This window comes from Oncorhynchus tshawytscha, linkage group LG08, assembly GCF_018296145.1.
Source record: "Oncorhynchus tshawytscha isolate Ot180627B linkage group LG08, Otsh_v2.0, whole genome shotgun sequence".
Lineage (NCBI taxonomy): Eukaryota > Metazoa > Chordata > Actinopteri > Salmoniformes > Salmonidae > Oncorhynchus > Oncorhynchus tshawytscha.
This window is the reverse complement of record NC_056436.1, coordinates 9,190,145-9,210,294: the sequence shown is the minus strand read 5'-3', so window position 1 is coordinate 9,210,294 and position 20,150 is coordinate 9,190,145. Positions and strand designations below refer to the sequence as shown.

Here is a 20,150-nt window from a genome sequence, read left to right as displayed (position 1 = left end):
ACTGGTCAGCCAAATACTCAATATAAATGATTGACAACAGAACAATTGTGCAATTTTTTAAACATGCTCATGGGCAGCCGGCCATGTCATTTATTTTGTTCACACAATGCATTCGGAAAGTATTCAGATCCCTTGACTCTTCCCACATTGTTACGTTACAGCCTTCTAAAATTGATTAAATATTGTTTTCCCCCTCAATCTACACACAATACCCTATAATGACAAAGCGAAAACAGGTTGTTTCTAATATATAATAAATTAATCATCTGTAGTACCTTAGTATTCAGACCCTTTGCATCATGTTTCCATCCATTTTTAGAAACATCAAGGATGAAGTCCACCTGTGGTAAATTCAATTGATTGGACATGATTTGGGAAGGCGCACACCGGTCTATACAAGGTCCCACAGTAGATGTCAGAGCAAAAACTAAGACATGCGGTCGAAGGAATTGTCCGTAGAGCTCTGAGACAGGATTGTGTTGAGGAACAGATCTGGGGAAGGGTACCAACACATTTATGCAGCATTGAAGATCCCCAAGAACACTGCCTCCATCATTCTTAAATGGGAGACGTTTGCAACCACCAAGACTCTTCCTAGAGCTGGCCGCCTGCCCAAACTGAGCAATCTGGGTAGCAGGGCCTTGGTCAGGGAGGTGACGAGAAACTACATTCTCTGGTCTGATGAAACCAAGATTGAACTCTAACTTTAATGCCAAGCATCACGTCTGGAGGAAACCTGGAACCATCCCTACGGTGAAGCATGGTGGTGGCAGCATCATGTCTGGAGGAAACCTGGCACCATCCCTACGGTGAAGCATGGTGGTGGCAGCATCATGTCTGGAGGAAACCTGGCACCATCCCTACGGTGAAGTGCAGTGGTGGCAGCATCATGTCTGGAGGAAACCTGGCACCATCCCTACGGTGAAGTGCAGTGGTGGCAGCATCATGTCTGGAGGAAACCTGGCACCATCCCTACGGTGAAGCATGGTGGTGGCAGCATCATGTCTGGAGGAAACCTGGCACCATCCCTACGGTGAAGTGCAGTGGTGGCAGCATCATGCTGTGGGATGTTTTTCAGAGGCAGGGACTGGCACCATCCCTTGAAAACCTGCACCAGATTGCAGGTGGCAGGTTCACCTTCTAAGAGGACAACAACCCTAAGCACACAGCCAAGACAACGCAGGAGTGTCTTCGGGAGAGGTATCTGAATGTCCTTGAGTAGTCCAGACATGAACCCGATCAAACATCTCTGGAGAGACCTGAAAATAGCTGTGCAGCGACACCCCACACCCAACCTGACAGAGCTTGAGACGATCTGCAGAGAAGAATGGGAGAAACTCCCCAAATACACATGTGCCAAGTTTATAGCGTCATACAGAAGAAAACCCAAGGCTGTAATCGCTGCCGAAGGTGTTTCAACAAAGTACCGAATAAAGGGTATGAATACTTATTTAAAATGTAATATTTCCGTTTTTTATTTTCATACATTTGCAAACATTTCTACAAATCTGTTTTTACTTTGTCATTATAGGGTATTGTGTGTAGATTGATAAGGGAAACAATTTAATCAATTTTAGAATAAGGTTGTAACGTAACAAAATGTGGAGAAAGTCGAGTCTGAATACTTTCCGAAAGCACTTTATCGGTTTGGGCTTCTTGTGGTCAATTTGCAGTCGTTCCGGCCCCCTGACCATCTGCTCAATAAATAAATTGTCCCGTGTCCGCATCTAGTTGAGGATCCATGATGTATGCCTTTGCATCCTGTAATTTAAAACACACACACACACACATACTTTTGATATTTCTGTTCTATGGAAGGGTGATGCAAAACAGCTCCATGCATTTCTTAACTCTTGTTCTGATCACCGTGGCCTCCAACTGCTCTTAAATGCAAGTAAAACTAAATGCATGCTCTTCAACTGATCGCAGCTCGCACTTGCCCGCATCACTATTCTGGACGGTTCGGACTTAGAATATGTGGACAACTACAAATACCTAGGTGTCTGGTTAGACTGTAAACTCTCCTTCCAGACTCATATTAAGCATCTCCAATCCAAAATTAAATCAAGAATCGGCTTCCTGTTTCGCAACAAAGCATCCTTCCCCCATGCTGCCAAACATACCCTCGTAAAACTGACTATCCTTGTCTTTGACGATGTAATTTACAAAATAGCCTCCAACACTCTACTCAGCAAATTGGATGCATTCTGTCACAGTGCCATCCGTTTTGTTACCAAATCACCTTATACCACCCACCACTGCGACCTGTATGCTCTAGTCGGCTGGCCCTCGCTACATATTCGCCGCCAGACCCACTGGCTCCAGGTCATCTATACGTCTATGCTAGGTAAAGCTCCGCCTTATCTCAGTTCACTGGTCACGATAACAACATCCACCCGTAGCACACGTTCCAGCAGGTATATCTCACTGATCATCCCCAAAGCCAACACCTCATTTGGCCGCATATCCTTCCAGTTCTCTGCTGCCAGTGACTGGAACGAATTGCAAAAATCGCTGAAGTTGGAGACTTATTTCCCTCACCATCTTTATAAACACCAACTATCTGAGCAGCTAACCTGCAGCTGTACATAGTCCATCTGTAAATAGCCCACCCACCCAATCTACCTACCTCATCCCCATACTGTTTATATTTTATTTGCTTTTCTGCTCTTTTTCACACCAGTATCTCTACTTGCACATCATCATCTGCTCATTTAGCACTCCAGTGTTAATCTGCTAAATTGTAATCATTCGCTCCTATGGCCTATTTATTGCCTACCTCCTCATGCCTTTTGCACACACTGTATATAGACTTTCTTTTTCTACTGTGCCATTAACTTGTTTGTATTATTGGCTTGTTTATTGTTTACTCCATGTGTAACTCTGTGTTGTTGTCTGTGTCACACTGCTTTGATTTATCTTGGCCAGGTCGCAGTTGTAAATGAGAACTTGTTCTCAACTGGCCTACCTGGTTAAATAAAGGTGAAATAAAAAATAGTATGACTAAATACAGTACAGTATTGGGAGCACAGAGAGGACGTCTGGCTGGCTGTATTCTACTGTCTGAGATGAGATGACTAAATTTAAGGATTGAAAAATAATAAAGTCATCAAATAAAAAGTAATATACCCAACTGAAATATTGAATTATTTCACAGTCATTTCCTATTTTCCTATTGACGTCTAACCAATGTGGACCTGATTGAGCCAACGGAATATTTTCAATGTTTTGGTAATTGAATGTCCACTATTTTTGCCTTTTGGGATTTCCATTAAAAAAGCTCTAAAATAAATGTAATTATTTCATAATGCTTTTAAATAATCTAAAATTGAAAACCCTGATAATTTTTTAATAAATCGAACCAAAACCGAACCAACCTCAAAAAACACTAACCGTTCAGCGCTACTCATTAGACAGCGGTATAATGTCTAAATATGTTCGTTACTCACCAAGAATGGAGTTTCGCTGAGCTACCATCTTCATTTTCTCAGGTTAAGCCCAGTATGTAGGTCTTTTAAATATACAAGCAACCCCAAAAAATGCCTGTTCGGCACCTCCAATCACTCATTACTGCCATGCACAGGTTGGAAGTGTACATCGTCTCAATATATTGAGGTCCTGAAGAGGCATTTTTTTTGGTTTGTTTGTACATTAGACCCTTTTTGGAAGTACACTGAACAAAAAAATATGCAACAATTTCAAATATTTTACTGAGTTAAAGTTCATATAAAAAGGAAATCTGTCAATTGAAATGCATTTATTCGGCCATAATCTATGGATTTCACATGACTGGGAATACAGATATCTGTGACCAATAGATGCCTAAAAAAAGTAGGGGTATGGATCAGGAAACCAGTCAGTATCTGGTGTGACCACCATTTGCCTCATGCAGCGCCGCACATCTCCTTCGCATAGAGTTGATCCGACTGTTAATTGTAGCCTGTGGAATATAGTTCCACTCCTATTCAATGGCTGTGAAGTTGCTGGATATTGATGGGAACTGGAACACACTGTCGATCCAGAGCATCCAAAACATGCTCAATGGGTGACATGTCTGGTGAGTATGCAGGCCATGGAAAAACTGGGACATTTTCAACTTCCAGGAATTGTGTACAGATTCTTGCAACATGGGGTTGTGCATTGTCATACTGAAACCGGAGGTCAGGGTGGAGGATGAATGGTACAACAATTGGCCTCAGGATCTTGTCACGGTATCTCTGTGCATTCAAACTGCCATCGATGGGGCACTCGGTTCACAACGTTGACATCAGCAAACTGCTCGCACACATGTCTGTCTGGCACAGTTGAAACCAGATTAATCTGTGAAGAGCACACTTCTCCAGCATGCCAGTGGCCATCGAAGGTGACCATTTACGACACCGAACTGAAGTCAGGTCAATACCCTGGTGAAGACGACAAGCTTCCCTGAGAGGGTTTCTTACAGTTTGCAGAAATTATTTGGTTGTGCAAACCCACTGTTTCATCAGCTGTCCGGGTGGCTGGTCTCAGACAATGCCGCAGTTGAAGAAGCTGGATGTGGAGGTCCTGGGCTGGCGTTAAACAGCTCTAGTAGACATTTCTTCAGTCAGCATGCCAATTACATGTTCCCTCAAAACTTGAGACATCTGTGGCATTGTGTTTTGTGACACAACTGCACATTTTAGTGGCCTTTTATTGTCCCTGGCACAAGGTGCACCTGTGTAATCGTGCTGTTTAATCAGCTTCTTGATATGCCACACCTGTCAGGTGGATGGATTATCTTTGCATGAAGGATAAATGCTCACTAACAAGGATGTAAACAAATTTGTGCACCAGATTTGAGAGAAGTAAGCATTTTGTACGTCTGGAACAGACACATCTCAACATCAACTGTTCTGAGGAGAATGAGTGAATCATGGTTTCATGGTTGAATTGCTGCAACAACAAAAAAACACTACTAAAGAACACCAATAAGAAGAGTATTGCTTGGGCCAAGAAACACTAGACCAGTTGAAATCACTCCTTTGGTCTGATGAGTCCAATTTGGAGATTTTTGGTTCCAACCGCTGTGTCTTTGTGAGACACAGAGTAGGTGAACGGATGATCTTCGCATCTGTGGTTCCCACTGTGAAGCATGGAGGAGGAGGTGGTGTGGGGGTGCTTTGCTGGTGACATTGTCAGTGAATTATTTAGAGTTCATGGCACACTTAACCAGCATGTCTACCACAGTATTCTGCAGTGATACGCCATCCCATCTGGTTTGCGCTTAGTGGGACTATTATTTGTTTTTCAACAGGACAATGACCCAAAACACCTCCAGGCTGTGAAATGGCTATTTGACCAAGAAGGAGAGTGATGGAGTGCTGCATCAGATGACCTCATTTCCACAATCACCCTACCTCAAGCCAATTGAGATGGTTTGGAATGAGTTGGACCGCGGAGTGAAGGAAAATCAGCCAACAAGTGCTCAGCATATGTGAGCTTATTCAAGACTGCTGGAAAAGCATTCCAGGTGACTACCTCATGAAACTGGTTGAGAGAATGCCAAGAGTGTACAAAGCTGTCTTCAAGGAAAAGTGTGGCTACTTTGAAGAATCTAAAATATTTAGATTTGTTACACACTGTTTTTGGTTACTACATGATTCCATATGTGTAATTTCACAGTTTTGATGTCTTAGTGTTTTTATAGTTTTTTTTTTTTTTTAAATAAATAAAAACCCTGGAATGAGTAGGTGCGTCTAAACTTTTGACCGGTAATGTATATTAAATCACTAATCGCACAAAATAAATAATCTTCAGAAAAGATTCTCAAAGCAACAAAATATCCAGGGATGAACAATGAAAGACATTTTTGGGGATAAGTGGATTAAATTCTTTGAAGTCAGAAGGTATATGTCAAAATGCTCCATTTTGACACTTTAACAAGTGTTTATTGATTTCAATTCTCCATGTGGTCTATATTACTGGGCACTTCATTTAATATAACAGACTTTTAAAACTCAATATTGGTGCACAATTTCTACTTAAAATACCAAGACACTCTTTTTGTGGAACGACCCACCTACACGCAACAGAGTCCCTGAAACCAAATACAATCACCACACAGATGGTAATCACACCTGACCTGGATGTATGTGTTGTTTTACAGAAGAAAAGCAAACCATTCAAGTCAATCAGACACAATTCACAGGATGCTGAGATTATATCCAAACAGGAATGAGGTCGTTAGACACTGTTCACCATACAATTGTAGATCAATCAAGGTGATGGGTTCATCTTTAAATCAACATTCATCAAGAGTGAGTCGATTTACAGAACAACGACTGCCATCTATTGGCCCTTGGACAACAAGTCCCTACATGATGTCTACATTACTTCATCATTCAGAATTTGGTGGTCAGAAATGCTCTGGCTAATCTAGCTGCTGGGTCATTGTTTGTTTGTGTGTGTGTGTGTGCGCGCAAAATCTTGTTTCCATACGGACCTCACTTTCGCATGAGAAGAGTGCAATGTCACATTTATGTTACAAATAAAATGACTAAAATCGGAGCAATTCTTTATAGTACCTCAACCTCAGGAGGCTGAAGAAATTCGGCTTGTCACCAAAAGCACTCACAAACTTCTACAGATGCACAATCGAGAGCATCCTGGCGGGCTGTATCACCGCCTGGTATGGCAACTGCACCGCCCTCAACCGTAAGGCTCTCCAGAGGGTAGTGAGGTCTGCACAACGCATCGGCAAACTACCTGCCCTCCAGGACACCTACACCACCCGATGCTACAGGAAGGCCATAAAGATCATCAAGGACATCAACCACCCGAGCCACTGCCTGTTCACCCCGCTGTCATCCAGAAGGCGAGGTCAGTACAGGTGCATCAAAGCTGGGACCGAGAGACTGAAAAACAGCTTCTATCTCAAGGCCATCAGACTGTTAAACAGCCACCACTAACATTGAGTGGCTACTGCCAACACACTGTCAATGACACTGACTCTACTCCAGCCACTTTAATCATGGGAATTGATGGGAAATTATGTAAATATATCACTAGCCACTTTAAACAATGCTACCTTATATAATGTTACTTACCCTACATTGTTCATCTCATATGCATACGTTGATACTGTACTCTATATCATCGACTGCATCCTTATGTAATACATGTATCACTAGCCACTTTAACTATGCCACTTGGTTTACATACTTATCTCATATGTATATACTGTACTCGATATCATCTACTGTATCTTGCCTATGCTGCTCTGTACCATCACTCATTCATATATCCTTATGTACATATTCTTTATCCCCTTACACTGTGTATAAGACAGTAGTTTTTTTTTGGAATTGTTAGTTAGATTACTTGCTCGTTATTACTGCATTGTCGGAACTAGAAGCACAAGCATTTCGCTACACTCGCATTAACATCTGCTAACCATGTGTATGTGACAAATAAAAATTTGATTTTGATTTTTTTTTTTTTTTTTTAGTATTCGTGTGATTCACACGCATGCTGAACTTTGACCCGTGATAGGGGAAGAAAGGAAGAAGGAAGATAGCTTTCCTTGAGATGGGGCAAGAACGAGGTGTTTGTTAGGAGAACTGCAATATTATCATAAGGGAGACTTATACGGAGGAGGAATGGAGGGAAAACGAGGGGCAGAGGAGGTCGAAGAGGGTGAGCTTGAAATCGGATGAGCTTGAAATCGTCTGAAGATGGCGGGAGATGGTTTGTCGAAGAAGAATGGTGGAACGTGTAAACAGAGTGAGCCATACGCCGGATCGAGGTCTGGAGGTAAAATGGAAGTGAGTGAGGGCGAATGATCGAAGTTAGCAGGTGTGGTGATGTTCTCTGATCCATATGTGGTTTCAGAGTGGGTGAAAATGAAGTTTGGTGCTGTGGAATCGGTGAAGGTAACCCGAAGTGATCTTGTGATAATTGTTTATGTTTCTGCCGAGGGAGAAGGCGCTCCATGCCAAACAAATGTGGAAAAGAGATGCCGGTTGATTACTGGGGTAGCGGTAAATGTGACAGTGGATTAACTGAAGGGGAAGATTCCCGGTGTTTGTGATGCTCTTTGTTTGGTGCGATGCAGACATGGTGGTATGAGTTGTAAAACAGAAGTAATTATTTGTTCTTTTGAGTTTTGCTGTTGAGTCTTTGCCCGACAAAGTGTACTTAGGATATTTCAGTTATCCCCTATGAGCTGTTGTGCCGAATCCATTACGTTGTTACAGGTGTCAAGATTATGGGCATGTGGCATCAGGGTGTAGGAGGGAGATGTGAGAAGTGTGAAAGAAAGAAGAGAAAGTGTTCATTGTAGGGGTGCCCATGGGGCTGGGGATCAGAAATGTCTGGTGCGAGAGAGGCAGGTTGAGGTTGCCAGGGTTAGAATAGTGCAGAAGGTGTTGTATGCTGAGGAAGATGGGTTAAGGGGGAGGGGTCCTGAGAGGGTTCATGTGAATAGTAGATCTGTGCCAGTCCCGAGGGATAGGCCAACAATTGATATATGCTACAGTAAGATTGACTTTTTAGCATTCATAGCAATGGTTATAAACCGTACCGCAGGTCGCAGAAAATAGAGGTTCTTGTGGCAGCTGCTGAGAAGTGTTTGGGTGTACGAGATTTGACATCAGAAGAGTTACAGGGTGTGTTGAGTGGTGGTGTCCCGTCCTTCCAGGCGTTGGCCTGAGGTAGGACTAGATAGGTTTAAATAGTGGAATAGGGTGGTGGGTTTTTAATTAGTGTAGGTTTAGATGGTAGGGTATTAACGTTTTCATACGGGATTTATACATAGCAGCGGAAATTAGTTTGGGGTTGGGTGCGTTGTGATTTTTCTTCAACATGCTGCAGGCCGCTATAAGGGTCATCTAATACAAGACTATTAAAGGCCCAGTGCAGCACCCCAACTTCCCGCTGGAATGGATATATGGCTCAATCTAGTTGTAGGCGGTAATGCAACATTCATTGGATGCCAATCGCCATTTAACCTCATCCAAGAAGAAAAAGACCCTCCCGGACAACAGGTGGCGTGTGTCCACATTAAGTGTAGTTTGACGACAACGCCTAGTATGTCGAGAAAGAAAACGAGGAAGTTGCTATTGCGTTTGTTCTGGTTCTTATTTTAGAGGAGATGTTAGGTCATAAGTAGAATTTAAACAATTAACTCTAACGTCAACCAGTCCACAAAAAAACAAAATATCTGATACTTTTTTTGCGAAACAAGGCCTCAAGGTAAGAACCCGCCGGGTTGCAGGGCAAATGGCCAGAGAAGGCCTCGCAAGCGTTTGAGACTCAACCATTAGCTAAAGCTAACAAACAATGCATTGTTAAACAATGCAAGTAAGCAACATACGGAAATATGTAACGTTAACTAGCTAAACCAAATATTATGTAGCTGCTTAGCTAGCTAGCGAAATATGTTAGCTAAAACCCTACATAGTTCACGTTAGCCAGCTACCTTGCACATGTAGACTTTATTTCGTTGCTTAGCCACCCAAGGCCCGGGACAGGGAACTAAGTTTGCGTTGCAACATTGAATAAATCAGAAAATATGGGATGTGTTGTTTTTTTTTAATCAAGGGAGGTGTGTGCTAACTAGCTATATAGCAAGCAAGCTATCAAATGACATAACTGTCGTGCATTTCATACATACTTATTTTACAGGTTGTTAGTCTGGACTTTATTTTGGAACAGTGAGGATAACTATCTATCTCGCTTCTCCACACTGAGCCCAAGACTGTACTGACTGGGTCCTGACTGACATCACTGGGCACCGCAGAAGAAATGGCATCAGTGAAAGACAGCAGTCAAACACTCCTGTTGAATATCATCACGAAAGATGAAGAGGAGGAAGTGAAGATTTGGGAATATGATGATTACCCAGGTAAGAAGAGAGCAGGTTTTTATCAACAGCGGTTAGACCTAGTGGTTAGAGCGTTGGGCCTGTAACCGGAAGGTTGCTGGATTGAATCCCCGAGCTGACAAAGTAAAAATCTGTCATTCTGCCCCTGAGCAAAGCAGTTAACCCACTGTTCCCAGGGCGCCGAAGACGTGGATGTCGATTATGGCAGGTACCCCGCACCTCTCTGATTCAGAGGGGTTGGGTTAAATGAGGAAGACACGTTTCAGTTCCAAACATTCAGTTAAAAACATTGTTGGACAACTGACCTGATATCCCCCTTTCGCAGTGGTGTTCTGGTCCTCAAGGCCAGCTGGTTTTCCTACTTTCCTTTTAGTCAGAGTCAGATTAATGAAATTATTTTTTAGGACACCATTTTTAGGCTGTTGATCGAGCGAGGCAGGGTAGCCTAGTGGTTGGACTAGTAACCGGAAGGTTGCAAGTTCAAATCCCCGAGCTGACAAGGTACACAAATCTGTCGTTCTGCCCCTGAACAGGCAGTTAACCCCACTGTTCCTAGGCCGTCATTGAAAATAAGAATTGCTTCTTAATTGACTTGCCTAGTTAAATAAAGGTCAAAAAAAGATGGCCGCCAACCACTTTGTTACATGGTTTTAGTATTTCCTCAAGTCAATGCAAGATGATGTAGTTGCACCGTTTTTGCATCATTTGTTATGTTCTCATTCACACAGGAGCGAGTCCAGAGATGACATCATCAAACAGCAGTCAAACACTGGGCCTGAAAGTCATCATAAAAGAAGAGGAGGAAGACGACGACATTGGGGAATCTGATCACGGTAAGAAGTGAAAGGAAATGTAGCATTATAGTTTCAACCAGAGAAACCTACTTAGCCCCACTTCAATAGTACTCTCCATACACTAGAAGGGTCGTTCTCTATACCCCGTTTCAATAGTACTCTCCATACACTAGAAGGTTAGTTCTCTATACCCTGTTTCAATAGTACTTTATTGGACACATTTCCATTGGATACAATGATTGTGGATGTAGGCTCCCGAGTGGTGCAGAAGTCGAGAGTCATGCGTCCTCCGATACACAACCCAACTAAGCCGCACTGCTTCTTAACACAGCGCACATCCAACCCGGAAGCCAGCCGCACCAATGTGTCGGAGGAAACGCTGTGCACCTAGCGACCTGGTCAGCGTGCACTGTGCCCGGCCCGTCACAGGAGTCGCTAGTGCGCGATGAGACAAGGATATCCCTACTGGCCAAACCCTCCTTAACCCGGACAACGCTAGGCCAATTGTGCATCGCCCCATGGACCTCCTGGTCGCGGCTGGTTACGACAGAGCCTGGCCTCGAACCCAGAGTCTCTGGTGGCACAGCTAGCACTGCGATGCAGTGCCTTAGACGCTGCGCCACCCGGGAGGCCTAAGGTACTGTATCTCAGTGCTAGAGGCACTGGCCCAGCGTCATCCGGGTTTGGCAGTCATTGTAAATAAGAATTTGTTCTTAACTGACTTGCCAGATTAAATAAAGGTTAAATAAAAATGAAATAAATTGTGTTGCACCTGTTCTAATGTTGTCATTCACCCAGGAGAGACCTCTAACAACTCTGACCAAGTTGAGACATTTCCTGCATCAGGGAAGAAACATCAGGAATGGAGCAAAGCTAAGGGGTCTCACCACTGCCCACACTGTGAGGAGAGCTTCCCATTCCCATCATATCTTGAAAGACACATTCGAAAACATTCTGGAGAGAAGCCTTATGCCTGCTCTGTCTGTGGGAAGCGCTTTCCTGCATCACATCATCTAACAGTTCATCAACGAGTGCACACAGGAGAGAAGCCTTACCACTGCTCTGACTGTGGGATGAGTTTCTCTCAACTGAGTGGCTTGAAAGGTCACCAACGAACACACACCGGAGAGAAGCCTCACCACTGCCCTACCTGCAGCAAAGGTTTCTCCTATCTGCGAGACTTGCAACGTCATCAGCTGATTCACACAGGAGAAAAGCCATACTCCTGCTCTGACTGTGGAAAGGGTTTCACCTCACCAAGCCATCTAACAGTTCATAAGAGAGTGCACACTGGAGAAAAGCCTTATAATTGTTCTGAATGTGGGGAGAGTTTCTCTTATGTAGGTAGCTTCAAACATCACCAGAGAATACATACAGGAGAGAAGCCATACTCCTGTCCTGACTGTGAGAAACGCTTCACCTCATCGAATCAGCTAAAGGTTCACCAGAGGGTGCACACGGGAGAGAAACCTTTCTGCTGCTCTGAATGTGGGGACTTTTTCTCTCAACAAAGTAACTTGAAATCACACCAGCGAACACACAGGAGAGAAGCCTTACCATTGATCTCACTGTAGCAGACCCTTGTTCTTAACGTACTCACTTCAGTCAGACAATACAGTAAGTATGTATCCACCAGAAGCTTTACATATGACTGATGTACATTTTTTCAACATTCAAATCATTCCTTAAGTGGATCAGTGGGCACACAGGAGAGAAGCCGTATCAGTAATGCCAGATCTGCAGGATTTAGTTACCACCATAATGGCATTCATAGAAAAAGTGGGGGACATTCTAAAATGCTTGTGGTGATCTCCAATGGCTTAACCCGACTTAAGGACATTGAATCAAAATGAAAGTAGAGAGAGAAAACATCTAGGGGTTTAACTGTGTAATGTTGCTAAAGGTGTGTAAAAGGGAAATGGTAAAATAATGCATTAAAGGATTGATATATTTGAAAGGTATTAGATGCTATATGGAACTCTTAAAGCTTGTTCAATTCTATTTTTTTGTTATGTAGGCCTAACTGTATTGGCTATGAGTTATACTGATAATAAAGTCTACTCTGAATTCAGATGTTTTTCCCTCTTTGATTCAGGATACATTTCAACAGAAAAATACTCTTAAAGTTGCACTGAAGCTAGAAGGAAATCAATGACCCGTTTATGTAAATAGATATTTCAGAGTCCGTATGAAAGAGCTGTGAACTCATCTGCGATTGGAGCAATCAATTTTTTTTTTTATCTACAAAAAAACGTCCCTTTTCGTGTTTATAAGCACCACAACACTTACTGCAGCCAATTGTTTGAAATCTGCTCATACATACAGTAGAAACGGGAGAGGGTGTGGCACACAAAGGAGGAACAGGAGGTTGAACTCTGACCACTGTTTAGGATATGTTCATACCTTAACTAGCTCTAGCCAGCAAATCCTCAGGTGTACAACAGGATCCAGGGATAGAACCCTCAACCTCAGGCCATCAACAAGAACAAGGTCATTGATTCAGCTGTCATGCTGAGGAACATTGATGATGTATTGGACAATTACAGGAGTGCTGATCAAAATGACAGTTTTGCCCAGTCAGTAAACCTCCGACTTGAGAATGTTGAAAGAAGATGCTGTGTACCAGAGAACATTATGGAAGTCCTATTTCGGTACCACTGTGAAGGTGATCCTGATGGAGGAGGATGAAAGGATGATTTGATCATGGTAAGAACAGGTTTTATCCAGAGCAGTTGGGTCTTTTCAAGTTATTACCTCTAAGTATTGTGAAATTAGTGTATGGTTAGTAAACAAAATATTACACAATGATTTATTATTGATTCTTATGCCATCCACTGCACATGCCACAGCAACATTGTATGCACATTTGCTGAAAGGGCCACACACAAAACATTTCTGTTTTGAAGTAAAAAAAAGTGTTTCCAGTAACATTCAATTAGATAATGCCTACTCATAATTGGTTAATCACATGATGCACACTGTCATCATTGGAAACGCTTATCTTTCTACTACACAAAAAACAAAGGTGCCATTTTCACATATGTTGATGTTGTGCTGGAGATGATGAATATGAAGTTGAACATTTTTCTAATTTTAGTCATTTAGCAGATGCTGTTATCCAGAGCAATTAGGGTTAAGTGCCTTGCTCAAGGGCACATCGGCCGATGGGTCCCCTAGGGGATTCCAACCAAGACCTTTCGGTTACCAACGCTCTTAACCGCTAGGTTACCCCAAACTGTGCTGATGTGTTCTGCCTTGCAAAGCATTTCATTTCATTAGGACCAGTTTTATAGCTGAAAATAACATGTACGTTTCGCAGGAGTGCAACTTAAAACCTATAATGTTGTTAGATTTTTCGGCGTAGAAATGCAAAGTATCCAGCAGGAAATGAGACGGCAGGCTGAGGAAAACCAAAAGCTAAGGATACAGATCTCGGAATGTTGTAGGACCAAATGTCCCGTGTTGCTGACATTCTAAATGTCCCATGTTGCTGACCTAAATGTCCCGTGTTGCTGGTGATCTCGAGTTACTGGAGGAACAGGTGAACTAGATTGCTGACATGCTAAGGACCCAGCTTGCTAGTGGGCAAGCAGGTAAGAACATAACTTGCACAACAATGTAAGTCATTGTTTTAGTCAACGTATTGTAATGAAACAGGCAGGGGAGCAGGTCTCGAACCCTCCACCTTCGAGCCCGAGGTCCGGCACGCTTATAAACCCAGGGTCGTTACACTATGATATATTAGGGCTTTAAGTCACAAAATCAAAATGCCTGCATCGTGCCAATGACGTGTCTTCTTACGACATGATGTGTAAATTATTTTTACCATACGTTTTGTTTCAGGGATGGGTTTTATTTGAATGGTACCAGCCTCCAGCATGGCATTGTTTATTCATCAGAAACACCCGCAAAGTTCGCGAGTCGTGTCTGAGCTGAGGAACATAATAGTTCATCTTTGACTACAGCCAAGATGGTGGATACATTAAAATAATTCACTCAGGCCATTTATCATTGAAACAAAATGGTCAGTTTCGGTCAACTTAACAGGGTGTGTCTCCCATAGACCACAATGCAGTAGTACCTGGGTCTGGTCTACTGGTCATGGACTTTAATTGAACCAGAAAAAATCCGCGAGTGGAGTGTCTCGCTTTCTCTCCAGTCTCTGGCTACAGCTTTTCATTGTCGACAACACCTGGCTGTCTGAGCAATGGAGCAAATTAAAGTATGGGGCGCAAACTTTATTTTTATTTTTTACCAGCAACTGATCACAATCTATTGGATACTTTGTCAAGTTGCACTTATTTTTAGGCTAGTCTGTATACAAAAAAATACAACTGTATAAATAGCAAAATTGTATATGATTGCATTTTGGAACCCCGCTCACCTGTCGCCCCAAGCTGAATGGTTTTCACCACCTTCACTGCTTTGATTGGTGCAGCTAGAAATCAGAAAAATGATTGAACCACCAACGACTACTGCACCACAGATGGAACAATGAGACCGATATTTCACCGGATGTATAAATGTGAAGCATCCAGTTGGCGTTTCCACTCACTATCAAATATAGTAGTGCGAGGAAGCTCAGTGGTCAGCAGTGGGAGAAGATGGAATGAGATGGATTTTGTCTGACATTCTGATAATTGACTAATCGATTAAATATTTGATCTCAACAGTTTTCTGTTCCCAAAAGTATAATCTGTTATGAACAGAGGACTCAGTTCTGTAGACTTTACCCTTTGCCAAAGTTTCAAAAAAAGTGTTGTTTAGGAGGTGCAAAGGCTAATTGAGTAATTGCACACTTGCACTTCAAAGTAGGCGTTACCCAACGGAAATATGTAAATACATGCTAGAACACGCCAATAGGATCTCGTGCTTGGCTCTGCCCACTATGGCGCAGTTGTTCGTTTGAAACGACAGGCTGTGGTCTATCTTGGTTTAGTTATAAAAAAATCTTCTACTGCACCCTACTAAATCAAATCTTATTCAAATCAAACTGTCACATGCGCTGAATACAACAGGTAGACCTTAGCGTGAAATGCTATTTTACAAGCCCTTAACCAACAATGCAGTTCAAGAAAGAGCTAAGAAAATATTTACCAAACTAAAGTACAAAATAATAGAAAGTAACACAAAATAACAAGGATATATAAAAGGGGTAGCGATACTGAGTCAATGTTCGGGCGTACAGGTTAGTCGAGATAATTTGTACATGTAAAAAGTGACTATGCATAGATAATAAACAGCGAGTAGAAGCAGTGTAAAAACACATGGGGGGTTGTCAATGTAAATAGTCCGGGTGGCCATTTGATTAATTCTGTAGCAGACTTATGGCTTGGGTGTAGAAGCTGTTAAGGAGCCTTTTGGACAGAGACTCGGCGCTCCGGTACCACTTGCCGTGAGGTAGCAGGGAGAACATTCTATGACTTGGGTGACTGGAGTCTTTGACCATTTTTGGGGCTTTCCTCTGACACTGCCTAGTATATAGGTCCTGGATGGCAAGAAGCTTGGCCCCAGTGATGTACTGGGCTTTACGCATTACCCTCTGTAGCGCCTTACGGTCAGATTCCGAGCAGTTGCCATACCAGGCGGTGATAAATCCGGTCCGGATGCTCTCGATGGTGCAGCTGTAGAACTTTTTCAGGACCTGAGAACTAATGCCAAATCTTTTCAGTCTCCTGAGGAGGAAAAGGTGTTGTCGTGCCCTCTTCGACTATCTTGGTGTGTTTGGACCATGATAATTAGTTTGTGATATGGAAACCAAGGAACTTAAAACTCTCAACCCGCTCCACTACAGCTCCATCAATGTTAACGGGTGCCTGTTCGGCCTGCCTTTTCCTGTAGTCAAAAATCAGCTCCTTTGTCTTGCTCACATTGAGAGAGAGGTAATTGTCCTGGCACCTCACTGCCAGGTCACTAACCTCCTCCCTATAGGCTGTCTCATCGTTGTCAATAATCAGGTCTACCACTGCTGTGTCATCAGAAAACTTGATGGTTTTGGAGTCGTGTTTGGCCAGAACAGAGAGTATAGGAGGGACTAAGCACGCACCCGAGGGGCCCCAGTGTTTAGGATCAGCGTGGCGGATGTGTGGTTGCCTACCCTTACCACCTGGGGGCAGCCCGTCAGGAAGTCCAGGATCCAGTTGTAGAGGGAGGTGTTTAGTCCCAGGGTCCTTAGCTTAGTGATGAGCTTTGTGGGCACTATGGTGTTGAACGCTGAGCTGTAGTCAATGAACAGCATTCTCACATAGGTGTTCCTTTTGTCCAGGTGGGAAAGGGCAGTGTGGAGTGCGATTGAGATTGCATCATCTGTTGGGGCAGTATGCAAATTGGAATGGGTCTAGGGTATCCGGCATGATGCTGTTGATGTGAGCCATGACCAGCCTTTCAAAGCCCTTCATAGCTACTGACGTGAGTGCTGCGGGAGGTAAACATTTTGGCAGGTTACAGTGCCTTGCGAAAGTATTCGGCCCCCTTGAACTTTGCGACCTTTTGCCACATTTCAGGCTTCAAACATAAAGATATAAAACTGTATTTTTTTGTGAAGAATCAACAACAAGTGGGACACAATCATGAAGTGGAACGACATTTATTGGATATTTCAAACTTTTTTAACAAATCAAAAACTGAAAAATTGGGCGTGCAAAATTATTCAGCCCCCTTAACTTAATACTTTGTAGCGCCACCTTTTGCTGCGATTACAGCTGTAAGTCGCTTGGGGTATGTCTCTATCAGTTTTGCACATCGAGAGACTGACATTTTTTCCCATTCCTCCTTGCAAAACAGCTCGAGCTCAGTGAGGTTGGATGGAGAGCATTTGTGAACAGCAGTTTTCAGTTCTTTCCACAGATTCTCGATTGGATTCAGGTCTGGACTTTGACTTGGCCATTCTAACTCCGGGTTATGTTTCTTTTTGAACCATTCCATTGTAGATTTTGCTTTATGTTTTGGATCATTGTCTTGTTGGAAGACAAATCTCCGTCTCAGTCTCAGGTCTTTTGCAGACTCCATCAGGTTTTCTTCCAGAATGGTCCTGTATTTGGCTCCATCCATCTTCCCATCAATTTTAACCATCTTCCCTGTCCCTGCTGTAGAAAAGCAGGCCCAGACCATGATGCTGCCACCACCATGTTTGACAGTGGGGATGGTGTGTTCAGGGTGATGAGCTGTGTTGCTTTTACGCCAAACATAACGTTTTGCATTGTTGCCAAAAAGTTCAATTTTGGTTTCATCTGACCAGAGCACCTTCTTCCACATGTTTGGTGTGTCTCCCAGGTGGCTTGTGGCAAACTTTAAACAACACTTTTTATGGATATCTTTAAGAAATGTCTTTCTTCTTGCCACTCTTCCATAAAGGCCAGATTTGTGCAATATACAACTGATTGTTGTCCTATGGACAGAGTCTCCCACCTCAGCTGTAGATCTCTGCAGTTCATCCAGAGTGATCATGGGCCTCTTGGCTGCATCTCTGATCAGTCTTCTCCTTGTATGAGCTGAAAGTTTAGAGGGACAGCCAGGTCTTGGTAGATTTGCAGTGGTCTGATACTCCTTCCATTTCAATATTATCGCTTGCACAGTGCTCCTTGGGATGTTTAAAGCTTGGGAAATCTTTTTGTACCCAAATCCGGCTTTAAACTTCTTCACAACAGTATCTCGGACCTGCGTGGTGTGTTCCTTGTTCTTCATGATGCTCTCTGCACTTTTAACGGACCTCTGAGACTATCACAGTGCAGGTGCATTTATACGGAGACTTGATTACACACAGGTGGATTGTATTTATCATCATTAGTCATTTAGGTCAACATTGGATCATTCAGAGATCCTCACTGAACTTCTGGAGAGAGTTTGCTGCACTGAAAGTAAAGGGGCTGAATAATTTTGCAAGCCCAATTTTTCAGTTTTGGATTTGTTAAAAAAGTTTGAAATATCCAATAAATGTCGTTCCACTTCATGATTGTGTCCCACTTGTTGTTGATTCTTCACAAAAAAATACAGTTTTATATCTTTGTTTGAAGCCTGAAATGTGGCCAAAGGTCGCAAAGTTCAAGGGGTCCGAATACTTTCGCAAGGCACTGTAATTCTATGCTGCTACTGCACTTTATTATCCCACTCACTATGCACGTATGTAAACATTGTACATACACTATGTACATATGTTTAAACTGTATTATTTATAGCTAATTTCATCTTATTTTCTTTTATCTGAATAAATTTGTCACCAGGGAGTGCACACAGACGAGAAGCCCGAGTAACTTAAAATGTCACCTGCGAACACATACTTTTGCACCGATTGTGGGTAGAGCTTATGTTCTCTGGGCAAATTAAAACGTCACTAGTGGTGCTTGTGGTAATCTCCATTGATGGTTTAATAAGGTGATAAACCCCAAATAGAAAAACTTCAAAGAAGAAAAAAAACGAGGGGTATGTGAGTTATTTTTGTAAAGTGTGTTAAATAATACACAAGTATTAATAGATATTTGCTATATGGAACTCTGAAGTTTGGTCAAACCTGTAACACTTTTATAAACACGGTGTGGCTCAGTTGGTAAACCACGGTGCTTGCAACGCCAGATTTGCGGGTTTGATAACCACGTATGCACTCGCTGCTGCAAGTCGCTCTTGATAAGAGCTAAATTAATACAAATGGGAATGTATATTGTATAATAGCTAACAATAACCTGAATCAATTCTAATAACGCATTATAAAGTACGGCAATGACTAAGTGAATACATTTCTTATGAAAGTAAAATCCAATAAGTAAGTTTCCCCAGATAGAGCTGCACCTTTTGTATGTTTGTCCTCTCATATAAAATGAAGTATTTGTATCTAAAGGCTTTTATCAGGTTTAAGAATTTGATGTCTATATTTTTTTGTTATGTCACTATTGGACAACACTAGTAAAGGCTTTACCATTTATCTCATCATTGGTGGGCGTGATTTAGAGGACTACTTCATGACGTGAATACTGACTCCTGGCTTTTATTGTGGGCTGTTCCTCATTTCTGTGACCCGGAAGTACTATTATATTGTTGCTGATAAAACGCTAATGCCCTCCACCATCTTTGAGTCCAACCATGGACACATTTGTACTACTGATAAAGCTTCATAAATGCTCAAAATGTTTAAATGGTGAGTTATTTACCTAGCGATTTACAGTCTTGTGCAAAACTTTGCTTGAAATGTATTGATTCGATATTAATTTGTTGCACCCTAGCTAGTTAGATAGCCAGAGAACCTAGGTAATGTTATTATTTATTGTGATCAAAACGACATGGGACTTGCTTAATTATATATTTGTATAAATGTAAAGACATTTTTTGTTTTGTTAACAAAATGATGTAGCTTCAAATCGTAACATAGGCCTATTGTTAAAATGTTGTCATGGGAGACGCATTTCAATTTCCTGCATTGTTTTACCGCATGCATTTGATGGTATTGCATATTAGAATATACATTTAACTCAAAAGTTACTGTGTCCTCCTTTGGAGTGGTAAAGAGCTTTACCTCGTGCTTA

General features: G+C 42.4%; 1 protein-coding gene across 2 annotated transcripts; it reads left to right on the top strand.

The window, feature by feature from the left end:
* The first annotated feature begins 7,750 nt into the window (after positions 1 to 7,750).
* LOC112247632 (zinc finger protein 239) lies at positions 7,751 to 12,705 on the top strand. Of its 2 annotated transcripts, none has more exons than XM_042325187.1 (4): positions 7,751 to 7,773; positions 9,646 to 9,865; positions 10,573 to 10,677; positions 11,437 to 12,705. In XM_042325187.1, the coding sequence occupies exons 2-4, from the start codon at positions 9,766 to 9,768 to the stop codon at positions 12,210 to 12,212; spliced, it is 981 nt and encodes a 326-aa protein (XP_042181121.1). In that variant the 5' UTR covers positions 7,751 to 7,773; positions 9,646 to 9,765; the 3' UTR covers positions 12,213 to 12,705. The 2 variants fall into 2 exon arrangements, with proteins under 2 accessions (XP_042181121.1, XP_024272210.1); XM_024416442.2 differs by lacking the exon at positions 7,751 to 7,773 and adding an exon at positions 8,922 to 9,213.
* Positions 12,706 to 20,150: the final 7,445 nt, after the last annotated feature.

What these genes read in the sequence shown, in the direction of transcription:
- LOC112247632 (XM_042325187.1), top strand. Translation starts at nt 9,766, where the DNA reads ATGGCATCAGTGAAAGACAGCAGTCAAACACTCCTGTTGAATATCATC. An exon ending in GGAATATGATGATTACCCAG is followed by an intron (nt 9,866 to 10,572) that starts GTAAGAAGAGAG and finishes TCATTCACACAG; the next exon opens with GAGCGAGTCCAGAGATGACA. An exon ending in CATTGGGGAATCTGATCACG is followed by an intron (nt 10,678 to 11,436) that starts GTAAGAAGTGAA and finishes TCATTCACCCAG; the next exon opens with GAGAGACCTCTAACAACTCT.